Genomic DNA, 14677 nt, shown 5'->3' on the forward strand with positions numbered 1-14677 from the left:
AACAAAAAATACTTTACCTGTAATAATTTGTACGATCTATCTTCCATTGGTGGATACTGGCGACCTTTACTTTTGCCCAGACATTTAGTGCGATCTTCATTGGTTACTTGGCAAAAGAAACCCTTTTTCGGGTCGTATCTTAGATGGGAGGAATAATTAAACGCTGGTGTTATCTTCAAAAATCGTTGCAGTTCGTGCAGAGTTTCCACGGGATTTTGTCGTAATTGTTCGCCATCAATGATGTGTAATTGCTGCGGTAAATAAAACGATAACCATCTCTCTAAATGCTGGGCGTATTTTCCGGGATTTAGACACCTGCAATTGAGTGCAATATCCTGTTAAAATTTAACCAAAAATATATATTCATAATATTGAGTCTCATCCCATAATCTTAATGCTAATCTGCTCGTTAATCTTCAAATGCTCTAGTGAATAGCCATTCATTCATATATTATTAGGCGAATATCTCTCTTATTGTTCAATTATTACCTATTTCTAAGGTCCCGCAAGGGTTTCGGCGCGGAATCGCTCGCCGTAATAACTTCATGGAAGGAGTAATTGTTCGCTACCGGATCTCCGTGCACTCTGGTATGCTGGTACCATGAATAAGCACGTCTAGCTGGAGACAACAATATAGTGATTAGTTTAGCTTTCGGAAGAAGCGCGTGGGTCCTTCGGGGCACTAATTCTCCATCGAAATAAGTAGCAGATTTCTCAAACAGATATCGAGAACTCTCATTTTTTGACGCCGGAAAAAAGCTCATGTACCTGAAAAAATAATGCGAATTATATATTCCTTATTCTTTATATCTAACAATAGATAGAACCAATATTTTCTCGATTGTTCACTTACCAATCAAGACCTTTGTAATAATTCTTTCCATTGAAAAACTGTATCTCTTCAAAGGTATCGGGACTCGGTAAATTGCTGCTTATTGCTGGATGAATAGATAGAAACGTGTACAATGCCGTGGTGCCGGTTTTTTGAGGTCCGATTACTAGAAATCGCGGCAATTGATCGCAAGTTTTATTACGAGACCAAATCTTTTGATGTCTCTGATCGTCGCATGGATTCTGTAACAAATAATAAAAATTTGATGTTGTAGAAGAGCACAGATATAAGATTATCAAATATCCAAATATCTACTCACTCCCCATACTGGATCGGCCTCTTCAGGATATAACTGAAAATAACGTTCCCCAAGTTGGAGTGGCGGTGCACTGGATAGTCTTAAATTCGTCCAACACTGAATGAATTTTATAACCGACTCGAAAGTGTACGAAGCCAATCGATCGTTTCCATAATTCGACATATGCGTCATAAAAATATTTATCTAAAAAAGCAGTCGAGTAATTCAATCATTTTTGCACATTATAATATTCAATAATTTTTGTACATTTTGTACATTATAAATACTATAAATATAAATATGTAATGTAATATTAAAAAAGATATATAAAAGATATGGCAAATGCGACTAAATTAAAAGAAAAAGTTAAACAAGAATAGATATTTCTTGCCGGGAAAAATTGGTAAGAAAATGTATCAATATGCTCTATGAATAAGTATATAGAGATTAAAAAGATGAGTACCTATAATACGAAAGATCAAACGAAGCCGACAAAAATTGATTCCATAACGGTTGATTTACTCACCGGATTATATACGATCGTTTGGAAAAGTTCACCGCCCTGTATCGACTCGTCCAGCTTTTCCCTTCCGCCTGGATACCTCTCGATAAAAATCGTGTGAGTAAAAAGGCCACAAGTTTGCCTCGGTAGGACCTTGAATATATAAAATGAACGGTTTTTTATATCCGACAATAAGTATCGAATTTATTATCTATACGTGTAGAAAGATTCAATAAAATATAAAATAAAACTTAATTTATTCTGAAAATAAAAATTTAAATTTGGACACGAAAAATCAATATATAGATTCAATTTACATATTGCCTTTGATAAAATAATACAATGTTCATGTTTCTCATATCCATAAGTAAACAAAATATCTAATTAATTATTGACGGAATTTTATGATCGATTACGTATTTAATATTTACGTATGCAAATTATGACGCACAATAAAATTGAGATTTTCATATTTCGGGAAATTGCGGGATAAAGCAATATTTAATCGCTAACTCGCGCGCACTCACAGTTAATATAAATAATATTTTCAATATATTCGTGTATGCAAATTATATCTCATGTAATATCATATTTATCAAATAATGTTTGATTTAGAGATGATTTAATGACTATTGTGCCGATTATGTAATTTCGTTACCTTAATGTTACGATGAATGAAGCCGCGTCTTAAACGTGCCGGCCTCAGATGCGGATACTCTTCGGTGCTCGTGACCTTGATGTTCCATACTCGTTTCCACGCTTCGTAGAGGCCTTCATGGACCGGGTAAACGCCGGAGTGATGCGGACTTACGCTGTACCCGCTTCCGGTTGGTATACCGTGGTCCTTTGCGAATTGCTTGTTCAACGCCATGTCCAATTGTAGATGAGTTACATTCTCGTACAGATGCGGTTGTTGGTGGTTCCACATGTGGGAAAACCACATAAATCTAAAAGCCCACGTTGTTTTATTTTCGCGAAATTTTTAACAGTTATTTTTATCGAATATATTGATGCTGTATAAAAAATGACGTTTCAAAACATTTGAAAAAATTTTGTGTATCTTTTATTATTCAGTGTCTGACGGTCGCGATTAATTATTTCGAGGTAATCTACATCAAGATTTTGCAATGTTTCGGTAAGGCTTTATTACGCGGCGATCATGGCACGCATTATACGTAATAAACTATCGCGTGACATTTTACGATAAAAGCTGTACCATGTCGATGAGATCGTAAATTTAGTGTATATTTTATAACAATAAATTGAATCAATAATTGTAATTGTTAATACAGCAATAAATCTGATTAATCAAATTATCCTGTACAAATATAATCAATTCATAATATAACATTAATACTCTCAATTGATTAATAACGTATATTGTGTATATAACGTAATATTTATTGCATTGATTACTTTTAGTCAAATATTTGGATTTTTCGTACCTGTCTACGTTCTCTAAAAGCATGTCGTCCCCCAAATTCTCCTCCGTTGTCCCGTGATGAAAATACTTCCCGGAAAACCCCAAATTGAACTTAAACCCCGGCACCAGAGCTTGAATCCTCTGCTGAGTGGCCAATAATGCCATTACATCGTCCTTTTTTAATCTGGTGCTTTTTTCGCCGACGAATATATCGTCAATGTCCACCAGGATCATGCGATTCAAACTCAGACTTAATTGTCCGTGCGACAAATAAGACAACGAATCCAGTAGTAGTAATTTGTGCAGCCAAAATCTCAGACCACCGCCGAAAAGAACTCTTTGAATTCCGTCGTATCTGCCATGATCCTGTTAAATAAATATATTTTATAAATTAAGACTTCTCTTTTTTTCTTAAATATTAAAAATTTTATTCGCTAGTCTATCTTTATCGCAGTACAATATACATGCTAATGTTTATGATTCATAAATGCCTTGCTGCGTTTAATCTGTAACTATAGGAATAGAAATGTTCAATAATGCAACGATCTAATTATGATCAAATTTCTTCCTCCATATTGCAGCAACAAAACAGTTGTTGTTCTTAGCTGACGTTTCAATCTCTTTGTAAAAGAGACATACTAAGTCGAATTTTTTGGGAGAAATCAGCTGATTAAAAAGTTAATTTAATAATTAATTTTTAAAATAATTATTATAAAAAATTAAAATAAAATGTTTAAAATAATATGTTATAATACTCAATTAATATTTTTGACAGTTATCAGCTGATTTCTATAAAAAAAAATTAATCGAGAATAAGGTATTATAATATATTATTTATAATATATTACTATTTTAATTTTTTATCATATTATTATTTTAAAATTTAATTAGTAAATTACGCTTTAATCAGCTGAGTTCTGTCAAAAAATATGAATCGTGTTTAAATAAATTTTATATTATTTTTTTTAATATTCTTTTTAATATAAAATTAAAATCAAAGCATGGCGCGCACTTGTGTTGTTTTTATATCTACAAATGTTCAAAAGTTCCTCATTCTGTACACGTAAACGCATAGTCAACTTAATCATTGCGCGTTAACGAACATCGTTATTTTTATTGTTCTCACAATGAACGAGTACGGCAATAATCGCGAGCGTCCAATAAGCTAATTATATTGTTTGACAGAAACTCTCCAGCAACTCCGACAGAATCGGCTGTGAATCGCAAGCTTGTTAGCAGTAAACAACAATAATAATCTCACACGGATAATTCTATCGCGCGAGATAGCTGGATGTCGGGATAGATGCACGGATCGCGCAGGTAGCCAGGTGATTAAATCAGAAACCAATTAGCCGTAGGCGTATTCGATTAATGAGCGACTGTACGATGCGCTTCATTTGCTACCATTGGAACCGCTAATTTATTTCCTTTCGGGGATTGAGCAGATTACACGTTAAGGACGCGACAGTGAATGACGAACACAATCGCGAAATTTTTCGGATAATCGCGAAATAAATTATATTGAATTGCGGGTACCATCACGATGAAAGGCATCAAAGTCTTTTTTTTTTTCTTTGAATATTTAAGATGGGCGAAATTCAACGTTCAATTAAACGAAGAATTCAACTGACGATGAGATCGTTGCATTTTTGCGCACACATACAATAGCTCTGCTACGTAATAGGAAAATTCAATTTACTATGTGCTGCGAGACATTTTTATCATTTCAGGATTTGTCTGTTTTAATTCGCTATATTCGCGAAATTTGTATCCGTTGCTTAATGAATCGATCTTTAATTACTAAAAATTTGCAATATTTTTCTCAGCTATAAGAAGATGGATATAAATTCACGATCTTTTGAATTTTTAATTATGAGAGAAAAATGAGTAATGCTCTTTTTCTATTCCTAAAAAAAAGCAGGCGAGATGATGTAAAATTAAATAGATACGCTGTCAATTGATCTCTCACGAAAACGGAAAAGTTGATAAAAAAAACTTTACGCATCTCTCACGTGTAGTCGCGCTGGTACAGAGATAAAATGGTCGAGTGCGAGATGTGCTTGGTGGAAAAACATTGCACCGGGACAGCAAAACATCGACAACGATACAACGTATATATTCGCGCTCTTCGTTATATCGGACGATATCTCGCACATGTCTGTCTGTCTGTCGGATGAGTGCCGTTTTCTTTATATCATCCATAATTTGGTCATTCGGCACCCTCCTCTTCTCTTCTAGCATTTATGTTCGCGCGCGTTTTTCATGTACCACTGTCATTCCATCTCCCTATCTCTCTCTTTCATGTCCGGAATCTTGCAGTTGCGAATTCCTGCATGAATGTAAACGCTGGCCGGGGACGGCTTTACGAATTGTTTCAGTTTACCTCCGTTAACAGCGAATCCTTTCTTTCTTTTTTCTCTCTCTCTCTCTCTCTCTTCTTTCTCCTGGCTTCATTCTCTTCTCTTTCCTTTCAGGTCACCTTCGTATACGTAGCCACGAGCCGTATCGCGGAAATTCCACATTTGTTTTCGTTTTCCGGCACCGCCGCTGGCTCGACTGACAGAGCAGGAAGAATCGTCAGGATGAGAGAAACGGAAGGGAAAAATTCAGGAAGGCGAATGAGAGAAGTACGTACGTATTCCCATTAATACGAAATTAATTAGTAATAAGCGCAGTTAAAAAATCGCGTTTTTACGAGATCGTAGAAACCTTCATAATGAAAAAAAGATAAATATAATATCTCAGAGGGAAGAATAATGTATTTAAATTATTAAAATAAACAAAGTATTAAAAATTTTATATTCCTTTTAATGTTTCAATTTGCTTTCATTAACAAAGTATCAAATTGATTAGAGAGATGAAAAAAAAAACTAAAAAAATAGAAGTGTAGAAAAGATATCTGGAAAAGATATCCTTAAAGATATATTCTTGGATTTAAATTTTATCAATACTGAAAATAATAAAAAGATGCAAAGTTACGTTAGATAATAATGGCACGTAATAAAATTTGAGAATTTACTTGTTGAAACATATAAGATCACTTATCACATCAATTAAGATTAATTTAAGGAAAAAAGGATGAAACTCGCTCGTGCTTTTTATCGCGCGACATTTGAGAGAGTTTGTAGGAGATTCCTCTCTCATCGACAGGATTATTCTCACCGGTACAAGTGCGGGATAAAATCATCCTGTGCGTATTGTTCCAAACCCTTCTTTTGTTTTACCCCTTGCGAGCCGACGACTCTTACACAGCCATTCAGCTTCTTGTTTCCTACCAGTCGCCTTTCTTCTTTTCTTCTCTTCGTTACATGCAACCGCAAAGTGAAGTGGTGTATCCGAGAAATTCCTTTCTAGCCATAGCTTTCTTTTCCGACATCGCTGTCGAGAACCGTAAGAGTAAGAAACCACTCTTTCAAAATGCCTATAAAACCGAGGGACCTTCTTTTTCGCGTAAGAAACAAAAAAATCATAAGTGCATAAACGATGTGTCTTAGGCTCGCGTCGCAATTATTTCGTTTATGCTGATTATTTTGAATTTGTTAACAATATCAAGACGGAAAAAAATTATCAAATTGCATGTATCTACGTAAACGTCGAATGCAATTATATATTTCGCGAATTATTTTTTTCCTTTATCATTTTTATGAAGATTTGTCCTTCTAGAACGAAGAACTTCGTTCTGCAAAAATTTGCGCATTTTTATTTCTGGAAATTATCCGAGAAAATAAGAGCCAAGTGTACAAAGCGTTGCGTGAGTTAATAAGGGATTCCCAAAGGATGCGCTGGAAGCTTAATACATCCCTACGTAGAAACCAATAGGGACCTTCTCAAAGTTGCTGTTTAAAGGTGGTATGTTTGCTTTAATTATGATACAAGTTTTAATATGATATGAGTTCTACGACCTCTCTTTGCCAGCTGATTTTCGGCACGAAAAATATCTTAAAATTTAACCGAAAAACTCGCAGTATTATTTGTATTATCAAATTTTTGGAACGTGTCGAGTCCAATGCGCGCGAAAGAAAATAATTTAAACGTTTCGACTCCATCGTCGTAATACGTATGGACGCGAGAGAGACGGTGCATTAATTCCGCAGTCGTCCGACTTGTCCGAGAAGAGATACGTGACCGGAATGTCCGGCAAAGTAAAGTGCACGACGACTCACCTGGACGACGGTGGCTAGGGGACTTTTGTTGGCCGGATAGTCCAGACTGTCTCGATGCGCCCAAGCGAGCGGCTCGTAGGTGCTGTGATTGGCCTGAAAAATAGTCCAGTCACCGCCAGGAAGTGGTCCCCAGGCCGTTTCCCCTGCTCTGGTTAATCGAAGAATGGGAGACGCCGCATTCAGCTGAGCATCCTGAGGGAAGAAAAACCTGATTCTATATATGGCCCGCACAAAAGTTCCGCTCGTCGTTCCTTCGCTTTTTTTTTCGGAGAGGAAATCAAATTTTCGAATGTCATCACGCGCGTTATTTTAGCGCTTTGTTAAAAGGAAATTGCTCGAACCAATGCTGTGTAAGAGTAGATCACGATTTTATGTATATTCAGAATAAGGCAATAACGCTTTTGATAAAATATGAGACTACACGATGTGATAACTATCGGGAAAATTATTTAAATTTATTATACATATATATTCATAAATATAGTTTGAGAAAAATAAATCGAAAAAAATTGTTTAAAAAGTATTCTAGGGTTTATGTTTTTTTTTCACCGCGTGCTCTGAATATAATCTCGTTTTAATATAATTTATGTTAAAAATCAAATTAGCCGTTTCTTCCTTTTTTCCACATAAATATTCACTGGAACATGTCGAGAAGATTGATGAAATTGCACATTATGGTTTTTTAAAGAGAGATATTACGTGTAATATTGTGCTCGATGAGCATAGACTACTTTTTTTTCTTAAAGTCTCTTTAAGAGTAGCATGATCGTTACTCAGAAGATATGCCACGCGTCCAAGGCACGATATTCCAAAGTTTTAAGAAGATTGTAACTTACTTTGCGTTACGAACATTACAGTAACAGGAAAGTGCGGGAAAGGTTGATATCGTAAAATTAAGTATCTAATAATATCAAACTATTAAGATGATTCAAGAATACGAGCATATAAATTAACACGAAAATATTCGGCGCAATAGTGCTTTTCGTGAACGAAACGTAGGTACAATATCGACTGCCTTATTACTGCAGTCAGACTATAATACTGTGGAAGCCGCGCTTTTTATTACTCTCTTTTACGAGGTTTCCTTTTCGTTTCGAGACCAGTTTCCGCGATATAAACTTGATTGCGGCTATGAAGATTGCCACCCAGACTTTTCCTATCATCATGGCTTTTTAGGTAATTTCTGATATTGATTGTAAAGGGAAGAGACACTTTTTATTACGCAATAAAAGAGAGAAGTGACATTCTATTTCGTTCTTAATAACAAAATTAAAACAAAATTAGATTAAATTTTAAAGCAATATTGATTCTATTTTTGTCACATATAAATAAATAAATAAACATATGTATTAAAAATTAAACCAAAGAAAAGCACATAAAAATTAAATAATTCAAAAATATATATCATTTATGGAAATAAATTTTTCGATATTATAATACGCGTGTAAAAATATACATATTATAAAGTTTGAATATAATGTTGGAAACTGACCTTCAATCTAAGATTTGTATGTATAAAAAGTGGAAAGCCCTTAAGCTGAGCACCAACTAGGCTCTCTTCTCCAGGAGGAGCAAAACCCACGATGCCAACTGAATATTCCCTGCAGTATTTGTCCAGTAGCTCGCGATTCCATTTATCCATCTGCAGATACTTATTTAGATTTTCAAAGATCAGTACGCCATATCGACCTTTATCAAGATTCGTCAGCACTGGTAAAGATTTACCGGTCACTTCCACTTTGTACCTGAAAGCATACCAATAATTTTTCGTATATATTTAATATTCGAAGAAATTCAAATTTTGCAAGAATTTAAAAAATCTCTATTATTCGTATAGAGATTGACCGTTTTGTTTCGTCCATGAAAATCAAAATAGATGGACAGCATATTATTTTATTTATTTATGACACTATATACGTGAATATTTGTTAAAAATTTTATATTACATTTTATCCAGAGATTTTTCAAATATTTGCATATAGATAGAATTCTCAATAAAGGAAAAATAGCGGATTCTTGCAATTACAGTACTGTGTGATACAGGTATTATCATATGAATAATTATAATTTTTTGTGATAGTACAAGCATTTTATGAATATGTCATACACACATTTTGCATTTATTTCGAAATACTATCTAAATTGCATCAATCTATAGATATATATTGAATTAATCGTCTTTTTTGGACTTTTTATGAAGGATTGAAAAGAAATGTGGAATTTTTGCAAACTTTGCTTAGGTACGCATTATTCTTAGAAAGCTTATATATATATATATATAAGTACCCCTTCGGAGTTAACGTGTTCTTTAAAATGGAATAAATTTTCCTTCTTACTTTATCTTTCTTTTACCGCTTCGTCGGTAGCTGATACTTTATGCGGCCTTTCTTTCACTTTTCTTGCAAGAGCAAATATTTAGACGCAAACGCCACTCGCATAAGATATAGCCGTCAACGTGTATTTTGACAATTTCAATCCAATAGTGTATCGGATGTTTAAAGTGGGATTCATAGTAAATAAAAGTAAAATGGAATATCGATAAAAGAAGTAGTCTGGTATGGAGGCTGCGCCGGTATTGTTAAACGATAAAACTGAGACACTTTATATCGAAATTCCATTTATGCAGCATCAGAAATACCCCGCGAATAATAAAGTAAGTATGTACATGTATGATACACATTTTCTTTATACGGAAATATTCAAAGGATTTAGTGCATTTCTTTGAAAATTATATCCCGGCGACATTGGGCTGTCCTCCTCGCCGTAGTTTTAGTCGTACCTAAATTTTTATATCCAATGTATCCTTCCAATCGCAAAAAAAAGAAACGATATCGACATGCCATACTTCTGTTCTGAACGCGATAAAATGATTTTATTGCGGAAATAAACCGCCGAGGCTTCTCTCGTCGATCGTACCGATAGATTTCTCTCATATCCTGTCACATCGTAAAGAGGTAGCGCGGATATCAAATTTATTGGAGATGCACTCCAATTCAAAAAAAAAAAAAAGAAAGAAAAAAGAGAAATATGCTATCTGCCAATGGTAAGGCCATGTCTGATTTTTTTAACAGATTTTGGGAAATGGAAAACATGTTTCGCTCATAAAGTCGCGATAAAATAAATATTCGACGAGTGTAAAATAATTTATTATTTATATTGTACCGAGACTAACGCCGCAATATGCTATTTCCAGATCAATTATTTTCGTTCGTTTATTTTAACTGTTAATAGCCATGTTATGATAGAAGCGATCAAACTATCAATAATAGAGTTTGATGGTAAATGGTAAATATTTGATTCATTAATATATATAGTAACCGGTAGATATTGTTTTTCGCTTCTCTTTTTCTGTAAGACCGGAACACACATGCTATTCAAATATGTATGAATATTTGCTAAATAATCCCAAACCAACTTTCAACCATATACATATATATATATATATATATATATAGACCGTCTATTTCTCCTGTTAAAATAGTAAACAATATGTGCATAACAAACAGTTTGAGTTGTGCAAAAATGCTCGTCAAATTCGCTAGATTCATCAATATCGATGATAGTTGGGTATCTCCTCTTGTATTTAACATTCGAGATCATTTGGTTCTAATAGATATAAACATCAATGCATAGCATGCTAAAATAGCAGATTGTATTGTCTTTAAGCTTTACATTCTGTCAACATATAGATGTTTTATACGACAATTTCTCGTATTTATAAGAGAGATGTTATAATTTATTTTCGATATTTCATTAATAAACATTTTTAGATCGTACTAAAGTGCAGAAAATAAAAACTCTACAAATGAAAATTCAATGAATGAATGAAAATTCCAGTACTATCGAGATATGCTAAAAAAAGATATTTGTGCGAATATGAATATTCTAATTATCAGATACGAAACGTTATTGTGTTCTACCGGATAATCCTTTCACTGGTAGATAGTACTAATTTAGCACTTGCGCTGTTAATGTACAATTTACTGGTTTCGCGCAGCAATGAAGACAAATGATGCAACGACACGACCGAGCCGAGCCGAGCTGAGAGAGAGAGAGAGAGAGAGAGAAAGGGGTTAAGGGCCGACCAAGAATAATCCGTCCAATGTAATAGTTTTATAATTAGATGAAAACGTTATTGGATTGTACGCGGCGTAACAGACTTTATTTTCGCATTAATGGATTGTGTCGACCCGTTTTCCGAGCCATATATATATGCGCGCGCAGCAGAAAATTCGAGTTAACTAATGAATACCAGATAATTTACCGACGTAATCGATTCGATAATTGGTAACCGCCCATTAACGGCGAGTTAGCCAATTTACGGGGCTAACGAACTGTCATAACGAACCACCCACCCCCAACCCCACAACCACCCCTTCCCGTCGATGCGGCTCTTTTGTTCTTGGCTAACAATCGAGCGTATCGCGCGAGCACACGTCACGCGAAGAATCCGAAAGCGAAATTCAGAAGTATCGATCGAGATGGGGTGCACAGAGAGAGAGTCCCCAATCGCGAAGCGCGATGAAAGGCCGCCTACGTGCCGGGGATGATAGCGAGACTTCGAAATTTTCTACACGCGACATCGGCGCAGTTTCGTTAATTATATCACGAGCTCGAAACTTTCGTACCTTAAAAGTTCACCCCAGTTTTCGCGCGACAGAAAACTTTCCTGTCTCGTCCGTGGGCGACGAAGGAAAGATTGAATTAAGTTTAATTAATACGGAGTGGAACGCGATAAAATTGACGTGTCCCGTCGTAGTGCTTTCGATATCGCGTCGTATTTTAGGTGTTACGTGTATAATGAATATATAACGTTATTGATGCGAGACTGGATCTCGGCTGGAGAGAGAGAGCTTCTCTCTATCGTTATCGCCCCGCTTTCATTTTCTACGCACGTTGCCGGCTTGGTCGGCTTCGTTAATACCCTACATCCAAATGTCCTGTATCGGCTAGAATTAACGCTAATCGATAATACTATACTTGATTAAAATTTATCCGCTTTCCGAGTTTAAGCGCTCGCGCGAGTTCAAAATTTTATGAATTTATTTAGCTTTCATTTTTGTTTCGTTTTTCGACTATTTATAGGATAAAAATATTTGACAGATATATTATATACTCGGATTATTACGATATTTAATTTTCATTATATTTGTGCATGTAATAGTATATAGTGTAATGTAATTAACATTGAAGCTGAATGATTAATTACTTGTAATCTTAATCAAAGATTACGCTTTTTAAAGAGCGGTAAATTGCATTATTACGACGAGAAAGAAAATTTGTCTTCTGAAAATGAAACTGCCGCCCAGCCAGTTTAATTAATCTTCTGTAATTTTATCGTTAATATAAGTTAGTAAAGCTTGGAAGCAAAATGTATATCAGCATATAAACAGATTCTTCAGTAAATCGTTTAATCAAAGTAAAACGTTGTTCAATTTTCCTGCGATTAATATAACTGGCAGAAAATTTTCTCTTCAGATTTTAATCTCGATATTTATAGCTGCGTTCCTGATAAATTTTTTAATATATAAAATCTAAGTATCTTATATATAAAGAATTATTACGGATATAGAGGATCTAATTTTCAACCTTTATTATTCCGCGAGCGTGGAAATTTATCGAGCAAATTTCACGTTAAAATGCAGATGTAATTCGCCGAAACTCGCGAATACGAAGCAGAATATTACACGCGCAGAGTACCGAATTGTATAATATCGCGTACGGGGATATTCTCGGCTACGTTTATATCAAGAAAAATAATTCAATTAACCGGATTAGACGACAGTGAATTGGACGCGTAATAGGGTAGGCGAGTCCGATCTCGGAAATAAGGCGCGATCGCGAAATCGCGGCAGTAATCGTAAGTTATCCCTTCAGATCGAGACTTTTCTCAGAGAGATTTGTATACGTATATATATATATATATATATATATATATATACCGGCGCAACATCTAGAAGCAATGGTGGCCCTCGGGGAGGACATAATTTATCCCCGGGGCGTGTTCCAAAGAAGTCGTAGCCGGCTCATAAATTTCTGGCCGACGCGACGCGTGCCACCCTCGAACCCCCAGGTTTCCGCTTCCAGCCCGTCGCTTATTCCGCGAGCGAGCGAAAAACACGCAAAGGAGCGCGGCGGAGTTTCCGGGAAAACAACTTCATAATTTTCGGGAGAAACCCTTCCGATTTGGCATATCCACGCCAGGAAGGGTCAGCGACTCGAGGGAAGAGAGAAACTGCCAACGGCCACTCATTACTTTCAAGCCGTGGTCTGCTGCTGCCGGGTGGCGATGGCGGTGATGGTGGATCGCCTCCTTCTTCCACGGACTCGTTTCGCTTTATGCCACCGGGCGAAACTTTTTTAAATTGCTCCTTGAATTAAATTACGCCGCATAGTTGACGCAAATTGGACTAAAGGCAACGACGACGTTTATGACAATGACGCGACGGTTGCGCAACGTTTCACAAAGGGAGATCTTGAATGGATTAATAACATATATAGATTCGAGAAATTTTCTAAAGAATGCCGGGGCGATATTCTTCGCGAAAATGCGAACCGATCATATAAAATCATATTAACATTATTATTAAAATTAAAAATATGAAGATTAGTTTCATCATTTAATATTGCCACCGAAAAAAAGTCACCTTAATAAATATTCTTGATGAATAAGGATATTTCCGTTTTTACATAATGCTTTTTGAAATATTCTCTTAAATTAAGAATATATTTGTATTTTTTTGCAACTTTATTTCCGCAATAAATAAATACAATGAATTAATAATAAATTTAAAATAAATTAATAAAATATAATTATTTACATGATTTCAATTTATAAGTTTATCAATTGATATTAAAAATTATAATATAAGCAAAAATATGTATTTAACTGTGTCAATACATAAAAAATATTCAATTATATGGGTAAAATTTAATTATATATGTAACAAATAATAAATATGCTAATTTATTTGTAAGACTGTTTTTTGTTTTATCATCGATTAATAATTTCAAATAATACACCGATAAAAACACTTCCCATTAAATATATATTTTTGCATGTTACAAAGAAAGTAATAAGAATATCTCTTTAGAGAGAATTTTCCTTTGAAATTACGAAGATCCTTATTTTGTGGAAGAAATTTTGAAGATAAATGACATACTTTAAGATAAAAATAGAATTTTTTCGATGACATCTTTTTAATAAAAAGGAAGAAAAAAAATTAATTGTAATCATCGCGTGTAGAGTCGTGATGTATATGGGTGAAACTATTTCTTAATGTCCTCAACTTTCTTAATCTTAGGAGTTGCGCGCCGCAATCTGCAGTAGATCTGCAACAGGATTGTCGGGGAATCTAGCTCCGCACATGTGCTTTTCGCCGGATGTTACGAGCGCACGGTGTGCCTGCTGTTTTCTCTCTCCAGTGCGGGAGATGTCTCTTTCAAAAATAAATGTCCA

At 34.9% G+C, this 14677-nt stretch overlaps 1 protein-coding gene across 2 annotated transcripts in view; it reads right to left on the minus strand.

Annotated features, from left to right (window-relative positions):
• The window catches only part of sfl (N-deacetylase and N-sulfotransferase sfl), a 263272-nt gene that overhangs the window by 3523 nt on the left and 245072 nt on the right, over positions 1 to 14677 (minus strand). For both annotated transcript variants that reach the window (XM_085482469.1, XM_029310347.2), the window contains 9 exons: positions 8711 to 8963; positions 7219 to 7410; positions 3078 to 3421; positions 2291 to 2579; positions 1657 to 1785; positions 1152 to 1334; positions 854 to 1074; positions 490 to 768; positions 18 to 315 (listed from right to left, as the gene is read on the minus strand). In XM_085482469.1, coding sequence (XP_085338595.1) covers positions 18 to 315; positions 490 to 768; positions 854 to 1074; positions 1152 to 1334; positions 1657 to 1785; positions 2291 to 2579; positions 3078 to 3421; positions 7219 to 7410; positions 8711 to 8963 — 2188 coding nt within the window. The remainder of the gene's footprint in view (positions 1 to 17; positions 316 to 489; positions 769 to 853; positions 1075 to 1151; positions 1335 to 1656; positions 1786 to 2290; positions 2580 to 3077; positions 3422 to 7218; positions 7411 to 8710; positions 8964 to 14677) is intronic.

The sequence above is a fragment of the Nylanderia fulva genome, unplaced genomic scaffold (assembly GCF_048542155.1).
Source record: "Nylanderia fulva isolate GAGA-0341 unplaced genomic scaffold, ASM4854215v1 Scaffold10, whole genome shotgun sequence".
Taxonomy (NCBI): domain Eukaryota; kingdom Metazoa; phylum Arthropoda; class Insecta; order Hymenoptera; family Formicidae; genus Nylanderia; species Nylanderia fulva.